This window comes from Pantherophis guttatus, chromosome 16, assembly GCF_059756535.1.
Source record: "Pantherophis guttatus breed Tessera chromosome 16, ASM5975653v1, whole genome shotgun sequence".
NCBI lineage: Eukaryota > Metazoa > Chordata > Lepidosauria > Squamata > Colubridae > Pantherophis > Pantherophis guttatus.
In genome coordinates this window covers 18,765,488-18,791,155 of record NC_142078.1, presented here as the reverse complement: position 1 = coordinate 18,791,155, position 25,668 = coordinate 18,765,488, and the positions used below count along the sequence as shown (strand labels likewise).

Below are 25,668 nucleotides of genomic sequence, written 5' to 3'. Positions count from 1 at the left end.
GGGGAGGGGGGAATGGCTGAGGTGGTGAACATCAGCATCTTGTCATGTCCCAGAAGGAGATGCTCTTGACTTGGAGGTCCCAGGGCAGAGGTCTTCTTCTCAGTCAAAATAATTTGATGATTGGATCAGTGCATGGAGAATATTCTTGGTCCAATATCATTCTTCCTCCAGAAATGATATTAGATTAGAGGTTACATTGACCTTTCTCCATATCCTTCTTTCCTTCCTTCCTTCCTTCCTTCCTTCCTTCCTTCCTTCCTTCCTTCCTTCCTTCCTTCCCTCCCTCCCTCCCTCCCTCCCTCCTTCACTCTACCCTTTCTCTCCTTCCTTCCTTCCCTCCCTCCCTCCTTCCTTCCTTCTCTCTACCCCCTCTCTCTCCTTCCTTCCTTCCTTCCTTCCTTCCTTCCTTCCTTCCTTCCTTCCTTCCTTCCTTCCTTCCTTCCTTCCTTCCTCTTTGAATCTCCTCCATTACTTCTCTCATCTTTTTCTTCCTCCCTCCCTCCCTTCTTTCCTTCCTCTTCTTCTGATCTCCTTCCTCTATTCCTTCCTTCCTTCCTTCCTTCCTTCCTTCCCTCCCTCCCTCCCTCCCTCCTTCACTCTACCCACTCTCTTCTTCCTTCCTTCCTTCCTTCCTTCCTTCCTCCCTCCCTTTTCTCTACCCTTTCTCTCCTTCCTTCCTTCCCTCCCTCCCTCCTTCCTTCCTTCACTCTACCCCACTCTCCTTCCTTCCTTCCTTCCTTCCTTCCTTCCTTCCTTCCTTCCTTCCTTCCTTCCTTCCTTCCTTCCTTCCTTCCTTCCTTCCTTCCCCCTTTTGAAAAGGCCCTTTCCCCTGCAATTTTGTCCCCCGGCCATGGGGGCCACTGGATTTTTCCCAAGGTGGGAAAACTGCTTCTCGGCTGCCCCAGGTCGTCCCCCCAAATCTCTCCCCCACTCCTCCCTCCCCTCTCCCTCGGCGCGCCCTCCCTCCCCACGAGAGTCCTGCCAGTCGAGGGATTTGAAAACAGATGGTTGAGCTATTTTCTGCCTCTGTGAGGCCTGATTGAGGAGCAATGAGGCAGCTAATGTCGAGAAAGACAGAAATTTACTTGCTTTAACTTCATCTGGGCACCCTGAAAAGACTTCATTCAGTCTCAGCCACAACAATATCAACCTGGATGAATAAACCATTTGCGGCATTGATAGCTGTGCATCATAGTTTAATTCATGGACCATTTACTTCCAATTTCCCCCCCCCCCCTTGGCCCCTATTCTTTCCTCCACTCCCACCCCCTCATTCCTCTCCCCTTCTTCCATCGCCCCTTTTTAAAGATGATTTTGCAATCCCTCTCGTCTGGGATAAATGGAAGGCATTGATACCCCATTAGAAAACCATTTGGATTCAACTTTATGGGGGGGGGAAGGGCGGAGAGAGAAAAGAATAGCCCCCTCCCAAGTTAGCAACAGAGATTATTTTTACGTTTTAAAAGTTATTTCAGTGGGCTGCTGGTTGGGACACCTGCAGATATACCTGGTTTTCCTTTTAGATATTTCCTAACTTCCATTCGCCTCAATTTTCTTTCTCCGTTCACTTCTGGTCTTCCAAAGCATCCAACTTTCAGGCAGTTCTCGACTTACGACCACAACTGAGCCCAACGTTTTCTGCTGCTACCCTGTTTCCCCGAAAATAAGACTCAACCGGAAAATAAGCCCTAGCATGATTTTTGAGGATGCTCGTAATATAAGTCTAGCTACCCCCAAAAATAAGCCCCAGTTGTCAGCCAGATGGATGCATTTAGTACCGCATTTCCCCGAAAATAAGACCTAACCAGAAAATAAGGCCTAATCCGTCTTTTGGAGCAAAAATTAATATAAGACCCGGTCTTATTTTCAGGGAAACACGGTAAGCGAGATTGTTGTTGAGTTTTGCCCCCATTTTAGTGAACCGCTGCAGTTGTTAAATAAGTAACACAGTTAGTGAAGTGAACCTGGGCTTCCCCAATTGCTTGTCACAAAAGGGGACTCACACAACCCCCAGGTCAGTGCAAACCGTCATAAATCTGAGCCAGCTTGCCAAGCATCTGAATTTTGATCGGTGAGAACGTTGCAACAGTCATAGGTGTGAAAAATGGCCACCGCTCCCCTTTTCACAGTGCCTTTGTAGCCTCGGTCACTAAACGAACTGTGTTGTAAGTCAAGGACCCACCTCCTGCATTCCTAAATTCGAAACGGGGTTGTTTCCCCGCAGCCCAGAAAAATGAAAAGAGGGAGATGCAAAATTTGAAATCCGTGGTCCGTGTGATTGGACGTCCCCTTCCTACTCCATCGTGGGTGTTTTGAAGGCACCTGTGTTGTTAAACAACGAAGCAGCCTTAAGATACAGCTCTGCCTTTTTCTTCTTTTTCTTTTACATAAAAGTTATAGTTTAAGGAGAAAGAAAAAATGAAATGAGAAAGGTAAAAAAAAAAAAAAATCTAATCTCTTCTGGCTTGTATGAGGTCGTGCAACCTCCCGTCTCTAATTTTCTGAGTCGGTGCATCTTATCTCCGTATTGGTAACGTTCACGTTTTGTATAGATTCACTCGGCGTGGCTAATGCCTTCGAGGGTGTGTGGATGCCTATGGAAATCGGCGGCCTGCAACGTTTAGCAACACGCCTGATTCATAAACCAGACCCGAGCTGAGGTTTGCTCTGGCCCACCGTCTACGGAATAACGGGCGTTAAGCCACCAATTGTGGTTTACAAGCCACTGTTCCATTTGCATTTGTTACGGTTTGTATTTCCTGGAATGATAGCGTTGGAAGGGACCTTGGAGGTCTTCTAGTCCAACCTCTTGCTCAAGGCACCACATTTATTTATTTATTTATTTATTTATTTATTTTAAAATTTGTATACCGCCCTTCTCCCTGAGGACTCAGGGCGGTGAACAGCCAAGTAAAAACATCAAATACAAACATTAAAATACAATTAAAAAGATATATATAAATTTGGCCCCATGATTAAAAACAATAACAGACAATTAAAAACATTTTAAAAAGTGTTAGGCCAGCCCGGCTTGTTGGGAAAAGAAGGTTTTAAGGGCACGGCGGAAGGCACCGAGGTCCCACACGAATCTTTTCTTGAAGACCTCCAGTGATGGAGCAGCCAAAACTGCAGGAGGCAAGCTGTTCCATTGATTTAATGAAAAGAAGGACTAGACATGATAGCAGTCTTCCAATATCTCAGGGGCTGCCCCAAAGAAGAGGGAGTCAAGCTATTCTCCAAAGCCCCCGAAGGCAGGACAAGAAGCAATGGGTGGAAACTCATCAAGGAGAGAAGCAGCCTAGAACTAAGGAGGAATTTCTTGACAGTGAGAACAATCAACCAGTGGAACTCCTTGCCTCCAGAAGTTGTGAATGCTCCAACACTGGAGGTTTTTAAGAAGAGGTTGGACAAACATTTGTCTGAAGTGGTGTAGGGTTTCCTGCCTAATCAGGGGGTTGGACTAGAAGACCTCCAAGGTCCCTTCCAACTCTGTTATTCGGTGATGGGGTTGTGAAGCAACTTGCATCAACCACGTTGTGATTCAAGGAGAAGTTAGAGGAAGTTAGAAGCAAAATGCTCCCCTCCACTCAGCTAATCTCAAATTTCCGTGGCCCATCTTGTCTGCTGTTTTGGGGGTAGGGGGGAAAGACCAGGTGTTGGAACAGGAGGTACCGTCCTTCTGGGTTTGGTTAGCGGTCGGGATGTCGCACCTTCTCATCCCGGTTGAGGGAAATTGATCTGCATGGTTTAAATAATTAAGTTTGCTGTCTCATCCCTGGGTTCTCCTTGCGTTCTCCCATCTGTTCTTGGGGCCTGTTGGATGAGAGGCAAATGCTTGAGTTGGCCATCGGCCAGCAAGCTTTCTAAGGGGAGTCTTCTTCGGTGACGTCAGCCAGATGATGGTTTGGGGGGGAAGCACATTAGATGTTGGGTCATGCTTGCCTTGGCTGTGTTCCTCTAAGAAGGTCCAGCTTTCATTTTTTTTCTAGAGGCCAGTCAATGGTTGCTCCTGATGTAGCATTGATGCTTGCCTGCCTGCCTGCCTGCCTGCCTTCCTCCTTTCCTCCCTCCCTCCCTTCGGGTTGGACTAGAAGACCTCTAAGGTCCCTTCCAGCTGTGATATTGTTATTTTGCCTTCCTGCCTTCCTTCCTTCCTTCCTTCCTTCCTTCCTTCTTTCTCCCTCCTTTCCTCCCTCCCTCCCTCTCTCATTGGGAGTAAGATCTGAGCTGCAAAAACTCTTGGCTGACCCCTTCCTTTCCTTATTTCTCTTTCCTTTTCCTATCCGGTTACTTTCTTACTTTGTTCTTCTTTCTTTTCTTTTTTCATCCCTTTCTTCTCCTTCCCTTCCCTAAGCATATTATTTTCCTTCCTCCTTCCTTCCTCCCTTCCTCCCTTTCCCTTCCCCTTCCCTTCCCTTCCCCTTCCCTAAGCATATTATCTTCCTTCCTTCCTTCCTTCCTTCCTTCCTTCCTTCCTTCCTCCCTCCCTCCCTCCCTCCCTCCCTTCCTCCCTTTCCCTTCCCTTCTCTTCCCCTTCCCTAAGCATATTATTTTCCTTCCTTCCTTCCTTCCTTCCTTCCTTCCTTCCTTCCTTCCTCCCTTTCCCTTCCCTTCTCTTCCCCTTCCCTAAGCATATTATTTTCCTTCCTTCCTTCCTTCCTTCCTTCCTTCCTTCCTTCCTTCCTTCCTTCCTTCCTTCCTTCTTTCTCCCTCTTTCTCTTTCTCCTTCCTTCCTTCCTTCCTTCCTTCCTTCCTTCCTTCCTTCCTTCCCATCCACTTCCCTCCCTCCCTCCCTCCCTCCCTCCCTCCCTCCCTCGAGGTTGAGAAAGCTAATCCATAATGGCTGGTTCTGGGCAATACAATACAGATATATAGTCCTTGACTTACAACCATTCCTTCAGTGACCATTTGACGTCACAACGGCACGAAAAGAAGTAACTTTCCAACCGGATTCAAGTTCAGACCTCCGCAGCTCGGACCAAAGACCCCTTTCCCACCCTTACCAAGTGGCCTAAGTTAAATATGAGACGGTGCCATTCATTTTCCAGGAGAGGGGAGCGGTTTCCCTCACCCCTTCCCTCCTTCTCCCCCTCCCCACTTGGAAAGAAACGGGTCTCTCAACTCTAAACACCCCACTCCCCCTTTTCCCTTCTCTTGCATGCCTCCAAAGGTGGACATTTCTCCAAAGTGCTTGAGGCATGCCGTAATTATGGGAACAGAGAGGGGGGTGTACCCCCCCACTCACCCTGATCTGGCACCCTTGCGCTATAAAATCTGGCGAAAAAAGAGCCGGGGGTGGTGGTGGTTTGGAGGGGAGAGAAGCAAATGTATTTATACATAAAGGTTGATGTGTTTTCAAAATGAGTTTTTCCCCCCCCTTTCTTCTTCTATTTTCCCCCCCTCCTCGGGTGTATTAACCTCGCAGACACTGCAAGGAAAACACAGTTTCCAGAATCACCTGCTGAGGTCAAGAATAGTCATTAGTTTTTCAGTCAATGCAGAATGAACCCCCCATTTCTCTCTCTCTCTCTCCCTCCCTCTATCTCTCGCCGTTCTTTGCCACCTTGCAAAAAAAATGAAAGAAAGAAAGAAATAGAGGTGGGGTGAAAATCACATTTTTTTCTCTCTCCCCCACCCCACTCCTGGTCTGACTTTTCCTTCGAGAGCTATCTGTCTCCAGCTGTGGGGGGCGTCGAAGAAGGAGATGAGATCAAGTTGAAGGGAAAATAAATGGACTGATTTGGCACTAGCCCTTTGTTCGCGGACTCTTTCGTCCCCCCCACCCTTTTTTTTTTTTTTTTTTGCAAAGGAGGCAAAACTCGTGCAGAGTTCTTCTTTTCTTTCTTTTTTAAAAAATCTCAGCTCGGCTCAAATTTAAAGGCCGTTCTGGTGGGGAAAAGGGGGGAATCTGAAAAGATGGGGATCGGAGGCGGGAAGTTTAGTTTGGCTAGGGTGCAAAGAAAAGCACAGGTCGAGCCTCCAGAGAGTAAGGCAGTCTATCTCAGATAATGCTGGTCATGGACCACGGTGAAGGTAGCTATTGCAATTAGAATGCTTTTTCTCTCTCCCACATTTTATTTCTTTTATTTATATAACGCCCCATTTTCATCAAACAGAGTGTATTCTGTGTACAATTATATTTTGATAGTCGTATTTATACATCTTCATTATATTTAGTCATCACCATCATATTAATAATATAATAACATTATGATATAATAACCTTAATGCTTAACATTTAACATTGTCTTCTTTAACGACTCTCGGCTATACTATTACCTCCCTTTATATCTCTTCCTTTCTAACTTCTGTTTCTATTATCTAGCCATTGATAAAACGTGTCCCATATCAAAAAATATTCAGTTTCTTCTTTATCCTTAATAGCAAGTGTTAATCTATTCTGCACAGTCTAATATTTTTTTAATTACATTCTCCTCAGGCGGAGTCTCATCACTTTTCCATTGTTGCACAAATACAATTCTGCATACAATATATGCAAAATCAAATATGCAGTCTTATTATCATATTTTTCTGGTAGAATGACCAGCAAATATATCTCTGGTTTCAGATCTATATGTAGTTTTATCAATTTTTTTCCAGCCACGTGTGTATTTTTGTCCAATATTTTCTCGCTCTTGGGCATGTCCACCACATGTGATAATATGAACCAGATGTTTGATTACATTTCCAACATTTATCCGATCTGTCTTGAAACATTTTTGCCAGTCTTGCTGGTGCAAAGTGCCATCTGTAAAACGTTTTATACAAGTTTCCCTTATATGCAGTTGACATCGTCAATGTAATATTTCTATCCCACAATTTCTGCCACTTGTCTAATTCTATGGTGTATCCAAAGTTTTTAGCCCAAACAATTATCTTCTTTGGGGCAGCCCCTCAAATACTGGAAGACTGCTCTCATGTCACCCCTAATTCTTCTTTTCTTTAGACTAGCCAAACCCAAATCCTGCAGCTGTTCTTCATATGGTTTAGTCTCCAGGCCTTTGATCCTCTTCGTTGCTCTTCTCTGAACTTTTCCCAAAGTTTGTTTATACCTTGAATACAGGTAGTGCTCCTTTAACAGCTGTTCTAAGTTAAAAGATACTTAAGGCTCAGTCCTAACCATGTGTGGCCCCACGACTGCATTTTGTCCATTAGCAACCAGCTCACTTTTACAGCCGGTTTATGGAATTTGGGACGCGGTGGCTCAGTGGCTAAGACGCTGAGCTTGCCGATCGAAAGGGTCGGCAGTTCAGCGGTTCGAATCCCTAGTGCCACGTAACGGAGCGAGCTCCCGTGACTTGTCCCGGCTTCTGCCAACCTAGCAGTTCGAAAGCAGGTAAAAAATCCAAGTAGAAAAATAGGGACCCCCTTTGGTGGGAAGGGAACAGCCTTTTGTGCGCCTTTGGCGTTGAGTCATGCCGGCCACATGACCACGGAGACGTCTTTGGACAGCGCTGGCTCTTCGGCTTTGAAACGGAGATGAGCACCACCCCCTAGAGTCAGGAACGACTATCATGTATGTGCGAGGGGAACCTTTACCTTCACCTATGGAATACAGAATGACAGAGTCGGAAGGGACTCTGGAGGTAACAGTAAGAGAGTGGGAAGGGACCTTGGAGGTCTCCTAGTCTGACCCCCGTCTGCTGCTGCATTCCACTGTCACACGACAGCAATTTACAACTGTTTCTGGCCTTTGGGGCTGTTTTCCTTCAAAAAACGCCCGTAGGAATGGATGGATTCACTTTACGACCACCACAAAAAAAAAAAAAGGTTGTAGAATTGGGCTGCTCACGTGCTTGTCTTGTCTTATAACCATTATGACTTACAACAGAAATTCCAGGCTCCATTACGGTGATATGTCGAAGATTACCTGTAGGTCTTTATTTGTGGGGCATTTGGAAAAAAGTACCCCATTATTTCATTTTTCTTTGATTTTCCCTCTTTTAGAATCACCCTCCTTCAGCCATCTACAAAAAGACCAGGGACCCTGCCACAGCTCCAGATTGTCCGGATACCTTAGAGATTGAATTCAAGAAAGGTAAGGAGATTCTCGCCGTAATACGGGTGATCCTTGATTTACAAGCGGTCGCTTCGTGACCGTTTGAACTTACAACTACACTGGAAAAAGTGGCTTAGGACCGTTTTTCACACTTACGACCGTAGCAGTATCCCCGTGGTCACGTGATCCAAAGTCAGACACTTGGCAACTGACTCGTATTTATGACCGTCGCAGTGTCCCAGTCGTCTCCTTTGACGACCTTCTGACGAGCTGAAGTCAGGCACTTGGCAACTGACTCGTATTTATGACCGTCGCAACATCCCGGGGTCACATTTGACGACCTTCTGACGAGCCAAATCCACGGAAAAAGCCAGATTCGTTTAACAACCGTCTTACTAACTTAACCACCGCCGTGATACGCTCAACGACCATCGTAAAATGGGACAAAACTCACTGAACCACCGTCTCCCAAAAATATTGGGCTCAATTGTTGGTCATAAGTTGAGGACTAGAACAAATTTAATAAATTTAAAAAAAAAACCACACCCAAATAAATTGATAGCAAGATACGAGTTTTGATGTTTATTTTCCCACCCAAAATCCCAGCTCAAACATTCTTCTTCTGCCTTCCAAACACCACCTGTTCATCCCCAAGAATGTTTGCACGGTTTGTCCCCTTTAATACTTTCCAGTGTTACAGACACACTCAATAAAGTCAGAAATAAATAGCCCACCCTCAGGCTAAGATAACTCAGGGAGGTTTGTTGAATAGTTGACGATGGGTATTTAGAGAATCAAAGACATATAACTTGGTCGGCACGCGATCCGATCCCTTCACGAACCTCGCAGAAGTGCTAAATTATGTTACTTTTCTTCCTTTCTGGGTGCGCGTCCGTTTAGCATGCAACACAAACCAAGATTTGGGCAGCTTTTATGATGCAACCTCCATTCAATCTCGGGTTAAGGAGCTTGTATCCACAAACCTTTTCCTCCCACTTCCCTCTCTCTCTCTCTCTCTCTCCCTCTCTCTCTCTCTCTCTCTCTCTCTCTCTCTCTCTCTCTCTTTAGCCTGCGCTTCCATTCTCTCACTCCAACCTCCTAGTTAATTTATTTGAAGTCCTAATCTAATTATTAACTCTTCTCAAAGGGATAAGCAGCTTTGGCACACAATGCCCCCCGTTCTCCTCCTTCGTCCGGGGCCGGCCGGCATCAAATGGCCCCAGGAAAGCTGGCAATTCCACACAAGCCAAGCAGATGAGCTAAGGAGGGTCGCTCCCCCACTCCCACCCCATCCATCCATCCATCCATCCATCCATCCAAATGAGATTTAAGGCTCATTATTGCCGGGGGACACTTCTATTTAATCGTCATTTACAACCAAATTGATAAACTCTCACGCCTGGTAGCCCACTTTTCGTCCCCCCTCCTTCCTTCCCTCCCTTCTTTCTTTGCAAAGTTAATTTTTTTTTTTTAAATATCCCTGTTTTTTGAAGGGGGGTATTTTTTTTCTCCAGACGCAGCAGGATTTGTCATGAGGACTAGAAAAGCAGCTATTGAGGACTGATTAGCCCCAAGTAAAGCCTTCTATGGAAATAAGGAGGGCAGATGGAAGACAGATTAGCCGCAAAGGACTCCTTTTTCCGTCAGCTTTTGTGGCATTTCCCCCCCAGCTGCCTTGTTTCCGTATACATTTATTGCTCATTTCATCCTGCTTGAGAAGGGATTGGGGGGGGGGAGGCGTGGAGGCCGTGTCTTTCTTTCTTTCTTTCTTTTTTTTTTTCGGGGCGGCCACCATCCTCCTTCCCTGTCGGGGTACCCCTCTTTCCCCCCCCCCACCTTCCCTTGCTTGTCACCGAAAGAGAAAGGTGTGATAATTAATTCATGGAGCCATCCCTCATCCCCAAGTTACAATGGGACCCGGGAGACGGCCCTATTCAGCCCTGGCAGGCGGATAACTAAGAACATAGATAGGATTTGTCCGTCGAGCCATTACAGGGGCTGTGGGTGGCAGGTCCGGGGTGGGGTGGGAGGGGTGGGGTGGGGGAGAGAGAGAGAGAGAGAGACACCCCTCTTCATCCTCCTCCCCCCCCCCTTTTCAGCCGATCCGGGGGCCCCCGCGACTGGTGGAACAGAAGGTGCTCCTTCGGCAAACAATGATCAAGCATGAAATTTAATTAGCCGGAGAGTTTGCTACCGTTTCCATCTCTCTTTCTCTCCCCCACACCCTGCCCCGCGCTTAAAAAAATTTAAGAAAGGCAGCGATAGGGTGTGTGAGAAGGGTTGGTGGTAGATGGAAGTGGGGTGGTGGTGGTGGGGGTATTGATGCATTTTTTTTACCCCACCCCCCCAACCCAACTCTCTTTTCTCTGGAGATTTATCCAGTTTCATAATGTACGAGGGTCTCGCTTTCTCTTTCTCTCTCTTTCTCTTTCTCTCTCTCTCCCTCTCTTTTTTCTCCCTCTCTTTCTCTCTCTCACTCTTTTTCTTTCTCTCTCTCTTTCTTTTCTCTCTCTCCGTCTCTGTCTGTCCCTTTTTCTTCCCATCTCTCTCTCTTTCTTTCTTTCTCTCTTTCTTTTTCTTTCTCTTTTTCTTTCTCTCTCTCTCCCCCTCTCTCTCTCCCTCTTTTTCTCCCTATCTCTCTCTCTCTCTTTCTTTCTTTTTTTCTCTCTTTCTCTTTTTCTTTCTCTCTTTCTCTCTCTCTCTTTCTCTCTCTCTCCCTCTGTCTCTCCCTCTCTCTCTCTCTCTCTCCCGCCTCTCCCCTATGTACCCCCAAATCTATTTAAATGCCTTTGGAGCAAAGCTGCTTAGCCACACTTTTGTGAGACGTTATTTGGAGTTCGTATCTGTCACATCTATTTAACAGCTTCGGAGGGAGGTTTTCAAGAGGCACTCTTGACGTTAATCAGGAGATTCCGGGCCTGGGTTCTCTGCCTTACTGACACCTCCCAAAAATGAGTGAAATGTGCCCCCCCTCGGTGTGCCAGACCCCCAGCCACCTCCCACTTTGGGCCATGCTAAAGTAGGTTTGCAAGAGAAGAGGTTCTTCTGTAGCTCAGGGTTGAACTGTGGGGTCCTTGGTGGTCTCTGAGCCTGGTGGTTTTCTTGCAGACGTTTCATGACCCAATGTGGTAACATCATCAGTGCTAGAAGGGAGTGGCATTTGCTCTCTGTTTATATAGGCAGCAAACCCCCATATAACTGTACGGGCCCTATGTGGCTTCTGTATATAAACAAACCCCGTACTTACAGCACTGATGACGTTGCCTAGTTGGGCCATGAAACGTTTGCAAGGAAACAGCCGAGTTCAGAGCACCAAGGATCCCAGAATAATCTAGGTTTTCCTTTTTTTTTCCTGTCCTGGCAGGGGTCCCTGTGAAAGTCACAAATATGAAGGATGGGGCTGTTTACCATACATCTCTGGAACTCTTCATTTACCTGAATGAAGTTGCGTAAGTATTTCCCCCTCCCCCACCTCCCAAATCCGAGCAATATTTAGCTAGACTGATTGACAGCGCAGGAGTTGGTTAATATTCAGGAATCTGTTATGTAAACAGATGGGTCCTCATTTTACCCACCTCGGAAGGATGGAAGGCTGAGTCAACCTTGAACCGGTGAGATTTGATCCGCTGATCTGCTGAACTAGCAGTCAGCTGAAGTAGCTGCAGTACTGCACCCTAACCACTGCGCCACCTTGGCTCAATGGTTATATAAAGAACAGTTGCAGGAACTGGGTATGTCTAGTTTGATGAAGAGAAGGACTAGGGGAGACATGATAGCAGTCTTCTGATATCTCAGGGGCTGCCCCAAAGAAGAGGGAGTCAAGCTATTCTCCAAAGCCCCTGAGGGCAGGACAAGAAGCAACGGATGGAAACGAATCAAGGAGAGAAGCAACTTAGAACTAAGGAGGAATTTCCTGACAGTTAGAACAATTAATCAGTGGAACAGCTTGCCACCAGAAGTTGTGAATGCTCCAACACTGGAAGTTTTTAAGAAGATGTTGGATATCCATTTGTCTGAAGTGGTGTAGGGTTTCCTGCCTGGGCAGGGGGTTGGACTAGAAGACCTCCAAGGTCCCTTCCAACTCTGTTATTCTATTCATCCTTTGAGTTTTGACTCATGTATGTTGCTCCCTTGTTATGTAGCTAACCCCCCAAAAATATAGCCAACATCTCTCGTTTACTTTGTCCCTTCAGTGGCAAGCATGGTGTTGGGCGTATCGACATTGTGGAGAATCGGTTTATTGGGATGAAGTCAAGAGGTAAGAGAGAATAGTTGTCTTTTATGGACATTTCCAGTGCTGTAATGCTGTATTTATGTAATACGTAATCTATAGCAAGGGTCTCCAAACTTTCCAACTTTAAGACTTGTTAAGACTTAAAGAATTCTGGGAGTTGAAGTCCACAAGTCTTAAAGTTGGCAAGCTTTGGAGAGCCCCAATCTATAGCTTCATCAAACAATCTCTTGTTCTGGTTGTGTTGTTAGTTGTGAAGTTGTTTCCGACCCATCATGACTCCATGGACAACGTTCCTCCAGGCCTTCCTGTCCTCTTCCATCCTCCGGAGTCCATTTAAGCTCACGCCGACTGCTTCGGTGACTCCATCCAGCCACCTCGTTCTCTGCCGTCCCCTTCTTCTTTTGCCCTCCATCGTTCCTAGCATTAGTGAGTCCTTCCTCCTCATTAGGTGGCCAAAGGATTTGAGTTTCCTCTTCAGGATCTGGCCTTCTAAAGAGCAGTCAGGGTTGATCTCCTCTAGGACTGACCGGTTGGATCGCCTTGCAATCCAAGGGACTCGCTGGTTGTGTAGGACACATTAACTATGGATTAACCATATACTGTAGTTTGGGTTCATACAACATCCAAACCCGGAGTGGCTTTAATGAATCTGTGGTTCATGGGAACCTTAACCAACCAATACATACTCTGGCTGGCAAACAGGCTGTCTTTAAATTTGATGGCTCGTATTCAAAACTGGACCATGGACGTGCCGAGATCATTGCAATATCTCAGTTAAGTGGACCCATTACCAATTAGAAAATTTTAAGTAGGCATCATTGTCTGGAACTGAATATGTGTAGTTCCTCCATTCCCAGTCCACTTCTTTCTCTCTCTCACTTCAATCTTTCCTAGCAGCAATTACAGCCCGATTGAAATATACTGAGCTTTGCCTCCTGACACCCCTGTCTTTTCTACTATAAACACCGAGAAATGTAGTTGACACACCAAGTGACAGCGTGACACTTTTCTCTTGTCTTTTGCATAGTAACACGGGAAAGGCCATCTATCATTTGCTGCTTTCCTCCGGCTGTGATTTGCACTTTGACTGTCAGGGGAGACGGGAAGAGAGTTTTTAAAATATATATATATATATATATCCAAAATATTACTTTGCTTCCGAATTGCCATCTTTTTGAGCTTTGGACTTCCTGTCACCGATCGAGCAAAAATATTTGAGAGAGAGAGAAAGAAAGAGGGAGGAAGATGGGAAAAGAGGTGTCTTGTATTTTCATTTATTTTTCCTGAGTAAAATTACTGGTAGGGGAGTGAGGGCGGGGGGAAGTTGGAGATGCGTAAAGGAGAGGAAAAACTGAAGGAATGCTTAGACACCAATTTGATGCTAAAACACCAGCTTTTTATCAGTCTAAATTAACTTTAACATCACCAGAGGAATATACTGTAGATAGATAGATAGATAGATAGATAGATAGATAGATAGATAGATAGATAGATAGATAGATAGGATGGGTGGGTGGGTGGGTGGGTGGGTGGGTGGATGGATGGATGGATGGATGGATGGATGGATGGATGGATAGATAGATAGATTGGATGGATGGATGGATGGATGGATGGATGGATGGATGGATGGATGGATAGATAGATAGATGATAGATAGATAGATAGATAGATAGATAGATAGATAGATAGATAGATGATAGATAGATTGATAGATAGATAGATAGATATGGATGGATGGATGGATGGATGGATGGATGGATGGATGGATAGATAGATAGATGATAGATAGATAGATAGATAATAGATAGATAGATAGATAGATAGATAGATAGATAGATAGATAGATAGATATGATGGATGGATGGATGGATGGATGGATGGATGGATGGATGGATGGATGGATAGATAAGATAGATAGATAGATGTTAAATAGATAGATAGATAGACAGACAGATAGATAGATATGATGGATGAATGACTGGATGGATGGATAGATAAGATAGATAGATGATAGATAGAGATAGAGATAGAGATAGAGATATAATTTTCAGACAGAGCAAATCTTGCCACTCTACCCTTTTTTTTAAAAAAAAAAATCACCTCTGAGCTTTCTTATCGCTATTGGAGGGTGGCAAAGAATACAGGTCGTCCTCGTTTAGCGACCGTTTGACGTGACGACCGATCACCCCCGAAAGGTAGTCGTCATAACTTGGATTCAAAGTTCTGAGGGCTGCACCTTCTCTCAGCTGCCACGCGATCACATTTTGGGTGCTTATTTATTGAGCCTACGATGAGAACACAATCGAACAAAGTAAACACACACACACACACACACACACAACTCACTCACACTCCATGTAGTTACAGGCAGGTCATCCTCGACTCACGACCGTTCCTTTAGCGATTCGGCTGTTTTCCATCCTTGCTGCCTTTTCTTGTTTGTTGGAAGAGTTGAGGGGAGTGGGTGGGTGGGGGGGGGGGAGAGGGGGGGGAAAGGAAGGAAGAGAGATGACAGGGAATTTCTTTCTTCCCCCCCCCCCACGAGACCCCCATGATTCTGCCCTGCGTGGTTGTTTAATTATAGGTTTTCAGGCCCAGATTGGTGGGCGACCATCGGTGGGAAAATCGCCTTCCTCAACCCTGTCATTTCGCCTAGTCGGAGCGTTTCTTCCCAAAGAGGAATCTAGAAATTTTCTCCGCGAGGTGCGGAGTGGACTGTCTCGGCCTCAGCGGGGTTGTAATGACAGTCGCGTTTTATGGCAAGCTGAGACTGAATAGAGCCGGCGACGGCGTTTCCTTCTTGTCAAGCAGATCATTATTTCGTGTCATTTCGTGACAGTTTTAGGCCTCACTCTTTCTTTCTTTTTTTTTCCCTCCTCCTCCTCCTCCTCGCTCTCTCTCTCTCTCCCCCTCTCTCTGGCTTTCTCTTCTCCCCCCTCATTCCCCCCTCACTCTCCTCCGCGGATGAAATGGCTAGGTATCTATGAGACTCCGGCGGGAACCCTCCTCCACCGTGCTCATTTAGACCTCGAGGCCTTCACCGCCGACCGCGAAGTGCGCAACATCAAGCGAGGACTGGCCACCAGGTTCGCCGAGCTGGTGTACAACGGTACGTAGCGACTTCGGGTCGGCCTACCTACCGCCGTTCCTGACAACACGGACAACAGTTCCGTTGTAGGAACTCTTCAAAGTTACGACGGCGCTGAAACAAAGTGACATAGGGCCGTTTTTCGCACTTACGACCGTCGCGGCATCCCCCCCCGGGGTCACATGATCCAAATGCAGATGCTTGGCAATGGACTCATATTTATGACGGTCGCAGCATCCCCGGGGGGTGTGTGTCACGTGATCCCCCTTTTGCGACCTTCTGACAAGCAAAGTCAAATGGGGAAGCCGGATTCACACTTAACAACCGTGTTTTACTTGCTTAACGACTGCAGTCATTCACTGAACAGCTGTTGTAAAATGGGGCAAAGTTCCACTTTACTCGCTTAGCCTCAGAAATGTTGGGGTCAGTTGTGGTTGTGAGTTGAGGACTACTTTCAGTTCAGACCAGAAGCACACCCCAAATGCTAATTCTATCTTTATTGTAAGGTTATTGTAACGGAATCTTGTAAGTCTGAAAGTACGTCCCTCTCTCCCACCTCATCTTTACAACCCAAGAAACTAGGGAGGGTCTCTTTTGAGATGCTTGCCATATCCCTTTTCCTTCTTGGGGCTCAGCTGCCTCTTATCTGACCATTGTTTTAGTCTATAACTCTTCTCCCGGACTCCCAAGGTCATGTCTGAAAGTACCTCTCCCCCCCCTAATCTGTACAACCCAAGAAACTAGGGAGGGTCTCTTTTGAGATGTCTGCCGCACCCCTTTCCCTTCTCCAGGCTCAACTGCCTCTTATCTGCCCACTGCCTAGTCTACAGCCCTTCCTCCTGACTGCCAAGATAATTTTCTTACCGGGTGGACCAGATAGGAAATACAACCAGATAAACGAATTCTTTATTGTAGTGCTACATTAACAGAACCTTTGTCAGGAGCAATGAGTGCTCCGCCGTTGGAGGTTTTTCCAAAAAGAGGCTGGACAACCATCTATCTGGAATGGGCATAGTGATGGTGAACCTCTGGCACGTGTGCCGCAGGTGGCACGCAGACCCCTCTCTGCAGGCACGCGAGCCGTCACCCCAGCTCAGCTTCGCCGTGCATGTGTGCGCACCTCCTGCTGGTCAGCTGGTTTTTGGGTCTCTGCTGTGCACTCAGTGCCAAAAAGTTTCACCATCACTGGTATAGGGTCTCCTGCTCGAGCAGGCGGGGTGAGCTAGAAGACCTCTAAAGTCCCTTCCAACTCTGTTATTCTGATGTTCTGACCCTATGGGCAAAGGCCAACATTATTGCAACCTCTCTCCGATTGCCTTCGGAAAGGAAACTTCCTGACGAACAGTGCCAACTCTGGCTGCTCCGTTTTGTGACGCTCGGGAAGGCTAGCCATGCCCACCATTTACTCTACAGTCCAAGGGGATGTTTCTCAGGCCTCTTTGGCATGTTAAGGAACAACCTTGCGCTAACCTAGGCTCCCTGGAACGTCACGGACAGGTGTACCTATTTTCCTTGACGGCAGCATGAAGAACTTGGTTTGCCATAGTTGCCTTCCCGGAAGGCGTGGTGTCGAATTGCCAGCCGTGCCAGAGGGCATTTGTCGAAGAGAGGGATACAGGCAGTGGGATTGGAGCCACATCTGGAGGGATGTTGGCTTAAGAGGAGTGGAGGGCGTTTTAATAAGGTGGCATTTTTAAAAATTTCTTCCAGAACGTTGCTAGCAAAGTAGATCTAAGTTGATTGAACTGGGGGGCCATTTCTATTTTTTTGCGGGAGCTCTCCGGGGTGCTGAAATTTTCTTTTTCTCCAACACTTCGCACTCCGCAACGGTGGAACGGGTTTGTTAGGCAGATTTCTCCCCCCTCTTGAAGTTATTTCCATGCCTGCTTTAATTCCTTTCAGATTCTGGACTTTTTTAACTAACACACAAACTCACATACACACACACAATGGCCTAAACACACCCTAAAGAACAATATAAGTATGCATAACCGTTGCACAAAAGCTTATCTATTTTGAAAAAAAGAAATCTAAAATAATTTTATCTTCAAAAAACATATTTGGGGGGGAGAATCTGTTTTAATAGTTTTAGTTTTAACTCGTATTAAGATTAATACTTTAATAGTTAGGAAACTGTTCGAGGCTGGGGGAGGAGGAAAAAGACAAAAAGGAAACCCTATAGAGAAGGAGGAGTCCTTGTTGCTCTCTGAGCTTGGTGGTTTTCTGGCAGGCATTTCATTACCCAACTAGGTAACATCATCAGTCCTACTACTAGCACTGATGATCTTACCTAGTTTGGGTAATGAAGTGCCTGCCAGAAAACCACCAAGTTCAGGAAGCATCAAGGACCCTACAGTCCTCCTCCTCTCCCTGCAAACCCCACTCCCTTCCAGCACTGATGATGTTACCTTGTTGGGTCATGAAATGTCTGTAAGAAAATGACCACTCATTTCAAATCTGAGCTACAAACATACTCCTTTATAGAAAGAAAGAAAGAAAGAGAGAAAGAAAGAAAGAAAGAAAGAAAGAAAAAAAGAAAAAAAGGAAGGAAGGAAGAAAGAAAGAAAGAAAGAAAGAAAGAAAGAAAGAAAGAAAGAAAGAAAGAAAGAAAGAAAGAAAACAACAACTGAACAACTAAGCAAAACTAAAAAAAATAATAATTATGTTTTCCAACACGCTGTCCAGTGCCATGCTCTGTAAAATACGTTGGAGGGGAGAATTCACAAATCAGATTGTCTAGCTGTGAGTGGGTTTAAGCACCCACTCCACCCATTTGGGGGCCGGTGTGTAGCTATTAATTATCCACTCTTACGTTTCTTGCTGACGGGAATTTTGCTATGTAGAGTCAGCCCACATCGGGGCACTGTGCAATTTATCTTGGGGCTGAGAGACCGGAGTGGTTTTGTTAGAGGCAATGCCTGAAAATGGTAGTTAAAATCCTGGCTTGTGTGTTTAAATACAAGTGCCAAGGAGGTTGTTATCCCTGGCATTTTCAAGCAGGTGTGTGGTCAGCAGGGTGAAACCTTCCTGGCTTGCGGCCAGTTTTGGAAACTGAAAAAAAAAAAAATAGAGAACAAAAAGTGGAAGTGTGTTGGAAGAAAACAGCAACGAGAAAGATCTTTATTTGCACAGAAATTAGGAAAAGGAGGCCCATTTTAAATAGGATTTGGGGTTCTCTTCCCAATCGGATCCCAAATGGTCTTTCCTCTTTTTTTTAATTTATTTTTTTTTAAAAAAAGCATATTATAAATGCTAACACTGAGTTAGAATATTGTCAGACACAAAGAATGAGGACTCTCCGTTAGGTTGCGGGTATAGAAGATTTATTCAACCCTGTACAGGTAATCCTCAATTTATGGCCACAGCCGAGCCCAAAATTTGTGTTGTTAAGTGAGACATTTGTTAAGGGAGTTTTGCCTCATTTCACAACCATCCGTGGCACAGTTGTTGAGTGAATCACTGCCGTTGTTAAGCTAGCAACATGGTTATTAACCATTCAAATGCTTGTCAGAAAGTGGCAACACTGCAACTGTCATAAATATGAGTCAGTTGCCGGGCATCTGAATTTTGATCCCGTGACCATGGGAAGAAGCCGAGGATGGAAGCTAATCAAGGAGAGAAGCAACCTAGAACTAAGACGAAAATATACTGACAGTGAGAACAATTAATCGGTGGAACTCCTTGCCACCAGAAGTTGTTGGGTGCTCCAACACTGGAGGTTTTCAAGAAGAGACAGAACAATTATTTGTCTGGAATGGTAGAGGATCTCCTGCTTGAGCAGGGGGTTGGACTAGAAGACCTCCAAGGTCCCTTCCGACCCTATTATTCTATGTTCCGCCTAGACCCCTGTCCCTTGGCTACCTGTTTGCTCAGGAATCTATCCCAAAGTTATTCCTTAAAGAAAAGGAGAACCTCCTGCATGCCTCCTGCATTGGATTTGTATTTTTATTATCTTCTTGCTGCTCTCCCCTTCCTCAGGCTGCCAGGCGAGCCGAGAGCCAGTTTGATTTTAAGGAATCAAAGATTCCTTAAGGACTCAAGGACCAGGAATTGGGGATGGAGCTCGGCTGGAATGCAGGTCTGGTGGGAGACAGGCTCATGTTCCAATATTTGAGGGGCTCCCACAGAGAGGAGGGGCTCAAGCTATTCTCCAAAGCAAGACAACGAATAATGGATGGAAACTGATCAAAGAGAGATTCAACCTGGAAATAAGGAAGGAATTTCCTGGCCATGAGAACAATCAACCGATGGAACAGAAGTTGCCTTCGGAAGTTGCGGGAGCTTCATCCCTGGAGGCTTTTCAAGAAGAGACCGGACGGCCATCGGTCAGAAATGGTGTAGGGTCTCCTGCTTGGAAGGGGGTTGGACTAGATGACCTACGAGGTCCCTTCCCACTCTGTCCATCTGAATATCGCAGGGAGAGTCTCTTCCTTAAAATGGCTTCATTCAAACCAGGCAAAATCCCGAATCGCACCTCCCTGCCTTGTTAGCCGTTCTCGAAATCGACTGTCGTAACGTGACAGGCCAGCCTGCAACATACGTGTGTGTGTGTGTGTGTGTGTGTGTGTTTCATTGGAAGGAAAAGCGTGCAAAAGATACAAAAGAAAACAGCCCCCACCTCCTTAAAAAAATATCCAAATAAACAATACTGCCGATGACAAGAGAGTTCCACTCAGCAGAGGGAACCTGCTGGAGACGAAGTTTTTGTATCCCTGTCTTCCTTAAACACCTAATTACTGTAACTAGTCTCGGGATTTAAGGCAATTAGCAGCTGTCATTTCCCTCGTACCCCTGCAAGGACTCTTGCAACCCGCAGTGGGGAAGGCAGTTCCCCGGTTTTGTTCGGGCTCCCACTCTGCACCAGGTTTAAGACAGGTGTGGCCACCCGCTTCTCAGTTCCGAGGGCGCCTTGTTGTTGTGGGCGTGGGGGAGGACGGAGGCAGAGACAAAGAGGGGGCCCCAATTGACTATAACTTTTTCGAAAGGTGTAGTTTGTTAGGAATCTTTGCCCCCTTATAAAGACAAATCGAAAGAGGGAGGGAGGAAGGAAGGAAGGAGGGGAAAAAAGATGAGAAGGAGGGAGGAAGAGAGAAGAGGGAGAAAACAAGGAAGAAAGGGAAGGAAGGAAAGAGAAGAGAAAGGAAGGAAGGAAGGAAAGAGATGGAAAAGGAAAGGAGGGAAAAAGCAAGGAAGGGAGGGAAGGGAGGAAGAGAGAAGAGGAAGGGAGGAAGGGAAAGAAAGAAAGGTAAGAGGGAAGGCAGGAGGGAGGAATAATGGAAAAAAGAAAAGGGAGGGAAAGGGGGAGATAGGAGGAAAGGAAGAAAGGAAGAAAGAAGGGAGGATTGGATGGATGGATGGATGGATGGATGGATGGATGGATGGATGGATGGTTGGATCAGGGAAGAGGGAAGGAAGGAGGGGAAAAAGATGAGAAGGAGGGAGGAAGAGACAAGAGGGAGAAAGCAAGGAAGAAAGGGAAGGAAGGACAGAGAAGAGGAAGAAAGGAAGGAGATGGAAAAAGGAAGGAGGGAAAAAGCAAGGAAGGAAGGGAAGGAAGAGAGAAGAGGAAGGGAGGAACAGAAAGAATAAAAGGAAGAAAGATAAGAGGGAGGGAGGGAGGAGCAAAGGAAAAAAAGAAAAGGGAGGGAGGGAGGGAAAGAGGGAGGGAGATAGGAGGAAAGAAAGAAAGGAATCGGAAGAAAGGAGGGAGAGAGGATGGATCAGGAAGAAAGGAAGGAAAGCAAAAATGAAAAGAAACATCCAATTTTCTTTTTAACAGATAATTACAGTCTTCGTCCCTCAACTTAGATGATATCCAAGTAGCATCTTCATCCCCTCATTTCATCCACCTCTTTCTTCATCTTCGGGTCCACCAGCCACAATTTCAGGCCTCTCTTCTTTCAGCAAAAAGTCCCCAGCCTGAAAGGCTTCCAGTTAGCCTCTCAGAAAAGTGTTTGTGCGTATTTCTTCACACCAAGCATGTCAGTTTTGCCATTTCTGCAAATTTGACGTTTTCACAGTCCAGCCCTCCACTGTGGCTATTTCATTAATTCTTCCATCACGGTGCATATAATCACCTTGCTTCAGTCACCATCTACAAAATCGGTCTAGCTAGCGTGAGTTGGATCCCGTTGACTTAGAGCGAAGAACATTTCGAAGAGGGCAAAATAGGAAATGAAAGCAAAAGATCTCTCAGCTTGAGTAGATCTCAACTGCTCCTTAACAAATGGGTCATCGGACAATTCCAAAACAGCCATTTGTGAACATCTCCATAAATATTGGATTTAGCCAGGGCACAGAGTCCCTTCCTTCTCTGCTAGGGAATGCAGAAAAGGTACACATTTCTACCCCCAGTGAACCAGCATAAATGGGAGAATGTACAGAATTACAGATTCAAAGGTTGGGATTAAGATCTGGAAAACTTTGGTAGAACCCCATCAAAACAGTCTTCAATTGTCCATCCTTCTGATGGCGAATTTCATCTTCTGAAGTCCTAATTAGGAGAAATGCAGTTCTGTCCCATCCCATACAGTCCAAGGGTGTCCAATTTTGGAAACCCCTTAAGACTTGTGGACTTCAACTCCCAGAATTCCCCAGCCAGCACTCATGGTCTTCCCGTTTTGTAGCCTGCTGTCATAACCACGAGACCAAACTGGCTCTCTAATCAGACTGGCCTGACAAGCTATGATAGCTTTTTTGTATGAAATGTGATGCCTTCAAAACTCGGTGTATCCACTTGGCTTGGTATCTCAGTCCCAAAAAAATCATCATAGAAGTTGAAGTTCCTTGGTGACAAGCTTCCCCGAGACGCTTTCAAGATTCCTAATGTCATTCCTTAAATGATAACCTATTATAGCTTTCTTGCATGAAATGTGATGCCTTCAAAACTCGGTGTATCCACTTAATAAGTTTTGTGTCTCTATCCCAAAAATCCCACCATAGAAGTCAAAGCTCCTTGGTGACAGCTTCCATAAGACGCTTTCAAGATTCCTAACTGGTCCATGGCCCAGAAGATTGGAAGATCCCTTCCCTAGAGGAAGCAATTAAATCCCTGGCTTATCCGTCCTCCAGATCTCCCAAGAACGAGGATGAAACTCGAGGATCGGGCAGGCGTAGTAGGGTATCTTGACCTCCCTTGGCTTCTCACAGCAGAAGCAACAAAGCTTGGCCTATGTGGTTCAGCGAAAATTGAGATGGGGGTTCCTTGAATGGGGGGGGCAAGGTTACTTGAGAAGGGAGAGGAAGGGGAGATGCCCCACCATATGGGTACAGATGTCCCAGCGTGATAGAGACTCCGTGCCTGCTTTTGGAGGAACTGAAAAAAAAGAGGAAGGGACAGTTTGAAGCTGAAAGGCGCCACTGTTTCTAATTTAGCTTCTTAATTACTGGGGAGAGAATGGGGAGGGAGGGTCCCCTTTGAAGATTCTCCTTTGAAAAGGCTGGCTTCTCCTCTCCTCCTCCCCTGTTCCTCTTCTTCCTCCTGGGGATTAGACATGGCCATCCTGTTCCGCCTTTGCATTGTGCCGTCTTTTGATAATCCCACGTGAGGCACACCTGAAGGCTCTTGTCTGCTCTTTCGCCATCTGCCCCAAGATGTCAGCTCCCTGGGCTTCACAGGGTCTCCTCCAGATGGCCTTTGATAATGTTACATGTGTAATAATCATAATAATCCTCCTGGCTTTGAGGGTCCTGAGATGAGGTCCTGGGAAGAGGAACAATAGAATTGAATGGCTTCAGGTAGTCGGATTCAGATTAACAGAGTTGGAAGGGACCTTGCAGGTCATCTAGTCCAAACCCCCACCCAAGCAGGAGACCCTACACCATTTCTGACAGATGGCAGTCCAGTCTCTTCTTGGAAGCCTCCAGGGATGAAGCTCCCACAACTTCTGAAGGCAACTTCTCTTCCATGGATTGATTGTTCTCACTGTCAGAAAATTTCTCCTTATTTCCATGTTGAATCTTTCCTTGGTCAGTTTCCATCCATTGTTCCTTGTCTGGCCTTCGGGTGCTTTGGAAAATAAGTTGACCCCCTTCCTCCTCTCTGTGGCAGCCCCTCAATTATTGGAAGATGCTATCCTGTCTCCCCTGGTCTTCCTCTTCTCTAGACTAGCCAGGCCCAGTTCCCACAGCTGTTCTTCGTATGTTTTAGCTTCCAGTCCCCTCATCATCTTTCTTGCTCTTCTCTGCACTCTTTCTAGAGTCTCAGCATCTTTTTTATAGTGTGGTCACCAAAACTGGATGCAGGATTCTAGGTGTGGCCTTACTAAGGCTTTGCACAGTGGTGTTAGTACTTCACTCGATCACTTAACTGTGGCAAGAAAGATCATCTGTATAGAACTGGTAGCTCTGATTCTTTTTTCCCCCTTCGAACCTTGTGCAGGTACTCCTCGACATACGACCACAATTGGGACCAGCATTTTCATCACTAAGCAAAACAGGTGCTAAGTGAGTCGCACCCAATTTTACGACCATTTTTGCCACGGTTGTTAAGTGAATCATTGCAGAAGCGTATCACGCGGTTCTTAAATTAATCCAAATTTCCCCTTGTAATTTGAACCCATTACTTTAGACTTTGGCAAGCAGGAAGGAAAGATAGTTCCTTTAATACGAACAGGACTTAACTGTTGAGTAGTTACGTACAGATAGTTCTCGGCTTACAACCACAATCAAGACAAGGAATTTCAGGGGCAATCCAGAGTTATGATGGTTAAGCAAGTTGTCATGTGATCAGACCTGACCTTATGACCTTTTCCACCTGTGGTCATTAAATGAATCCAGCTTTCCTCATTGATTGTGCATGTTGGAAGCTGGCTGGAAAGATCTGAAATTGCAATCACGTGACATCAGGATCCTCCCACCGTCATAAATGCGAGTTGGTTGCCAAGCCCCCATCGTGTGACAGTAAAGATGCTGTGATGGGTCAATTTTTCAGCACCATGGTGAACTTGGAATCGCCGTTAAACAAATGGACGCAAATCGAGGACTACCTGTACAGGAGTGTGCTGCCTACGGAATTCCAATATGGGATTTGGAGTTTTACGGCTAGTGAATCAGGTAAGATTGACCTTCCGAAATCTTAAGCTACTGCTCAGAGCAATCTCTGTCTTTATGGTAGGCTTCTGGTTCAGCCCCGAAGGCGAATTCATCCGCCATTGCATCGACCATTCCCAAGACCTGGTGGAGGGAAAAGTCCAGCTCTCTGTCTTGAAGGGTAACGTCTACATTTTGGGAAGGGAATCGCGCCAATCCCTGTACAATGAGGAACTTGTAAGGTAAGTCCCTTAAGTGTAATTCCCAGAGTGATAAAGCTTCAACAAGTCATCTGTAGGAGATGAACTGAAGCGGAGGGCGGCATTAAATGTGTCAGTAGTTTGGAGTCATGGTGCAGCCACAAGTGAGCCCAGCCTCCCTTGAATTCCATTGACCCTCATCTAATGCCAATTTAGCTTTGGCCTTGAGTTGAACAGATACTTATGCATAAAGGTAAAGGTAAAGGTTCTCCTCGCACCTATGTGCTAGTCATTCCCGACTCTAGGGGGCGATGCTCATCTCCGTTTCAAAGCTGAAGAGCCAGCGCTGTCCAAAGACGTCTCCATGGTCATGTGGCCAGCATGACTCAACGCCAAAGGCGCACGGAACGCTGTTCCCTTCCCACCAAAGGTGGTCCCTATTTTTCTACTGGCATTTTTTACGTACTTTCGAACTGCTAGGTTGGCAGAAGCTGGGACAAGTCACGGGAGCTCACCCCCTTACGCGGCACCAGGGATTCGAACCGCTGAACTGCCAACCTTTCAATCAACAAGCTCAGCGTCTTAGCCACTGAGCCACTGCGTCCCTCTACTACTTATGCATAGGTAGCAATAACTAAACTCTTCTGTGCTTTGAACTCAATGAATACTCCTAGTTATTGAGGTCTCCATGCTGGCCACATGACCACGGAGACGTCTTCGGACAGCGCTGGCTCTTTGGCTTTGAAACGGAGATGAGCACCGCCCCCTAGAGTCAGGAACGACTAGCACAGATGTGCGAGGGGACCTATGAAATATAGAATGACAGAGTCGGAAGGGACTCTGGAGGTCTTCTTGTCCGACCCCCTCTGTTCAAGTTGCTGCATTCCACTGTCATTATGTGGTTTAAATCTATGTTGAACAATGAAGCACATTTTTAAAATTTGCCCTGAGTTTTCTGCACATCCTGTGGTTAAAAATGCCCCCGAGATTTAAAAAGTCTAAAATCTTCACCTTGACATTATTTATTCTTAACTTCGGCTTTTTCTTCTGTTTTGCTTTAAGAGGTATGGGGGGGGGAAAAACCTACACAATTAAGCAAAGGTCTTGTTTAAAAGTG

General features: G+C 46.0%; 1 protein-coding gene across 2 annotated transcripts in view; it reads left to right on the top strand.

Annotated features, from left to right (window-relative positions):
• ASS1 (argininosuccinate synthase 1) overlaps nucleotides 1-25,668 on the top strand; it is a 49,502-nt gene that overhangs the window by 17,751 nt on the left and 6,083 nt on the right. For both annotated transcript variants that reach the window (XM_034436082.3, XM_087879587.1), the window contains exons 9-13: nucleotides 7,948-8,038; nucleotides 11,364-11,448; nucleotides 12,193-12,257; nucleotides 15,211-15,342; nucleotides 24,437-24,593. In XM_034436082.3, the coding sequence (XP_034291973.2) occupies nucleotides 7,948-8,038; nucleotides 11,364-11,448; nucleotides 12,193-12,257; nucleotides 15,211-15,342; nucleotides 24,437-24,593 (530 nt within the window). The remainder of the gene's footprint in view (nucleotides 1-7,947; nucleotides 8,039-11,363; nucleotides 11,449-12,192; nucleotides 12,258-15,210; nucleotides 15,343-24,436; nucleotides 24,594-25,668) is intronic.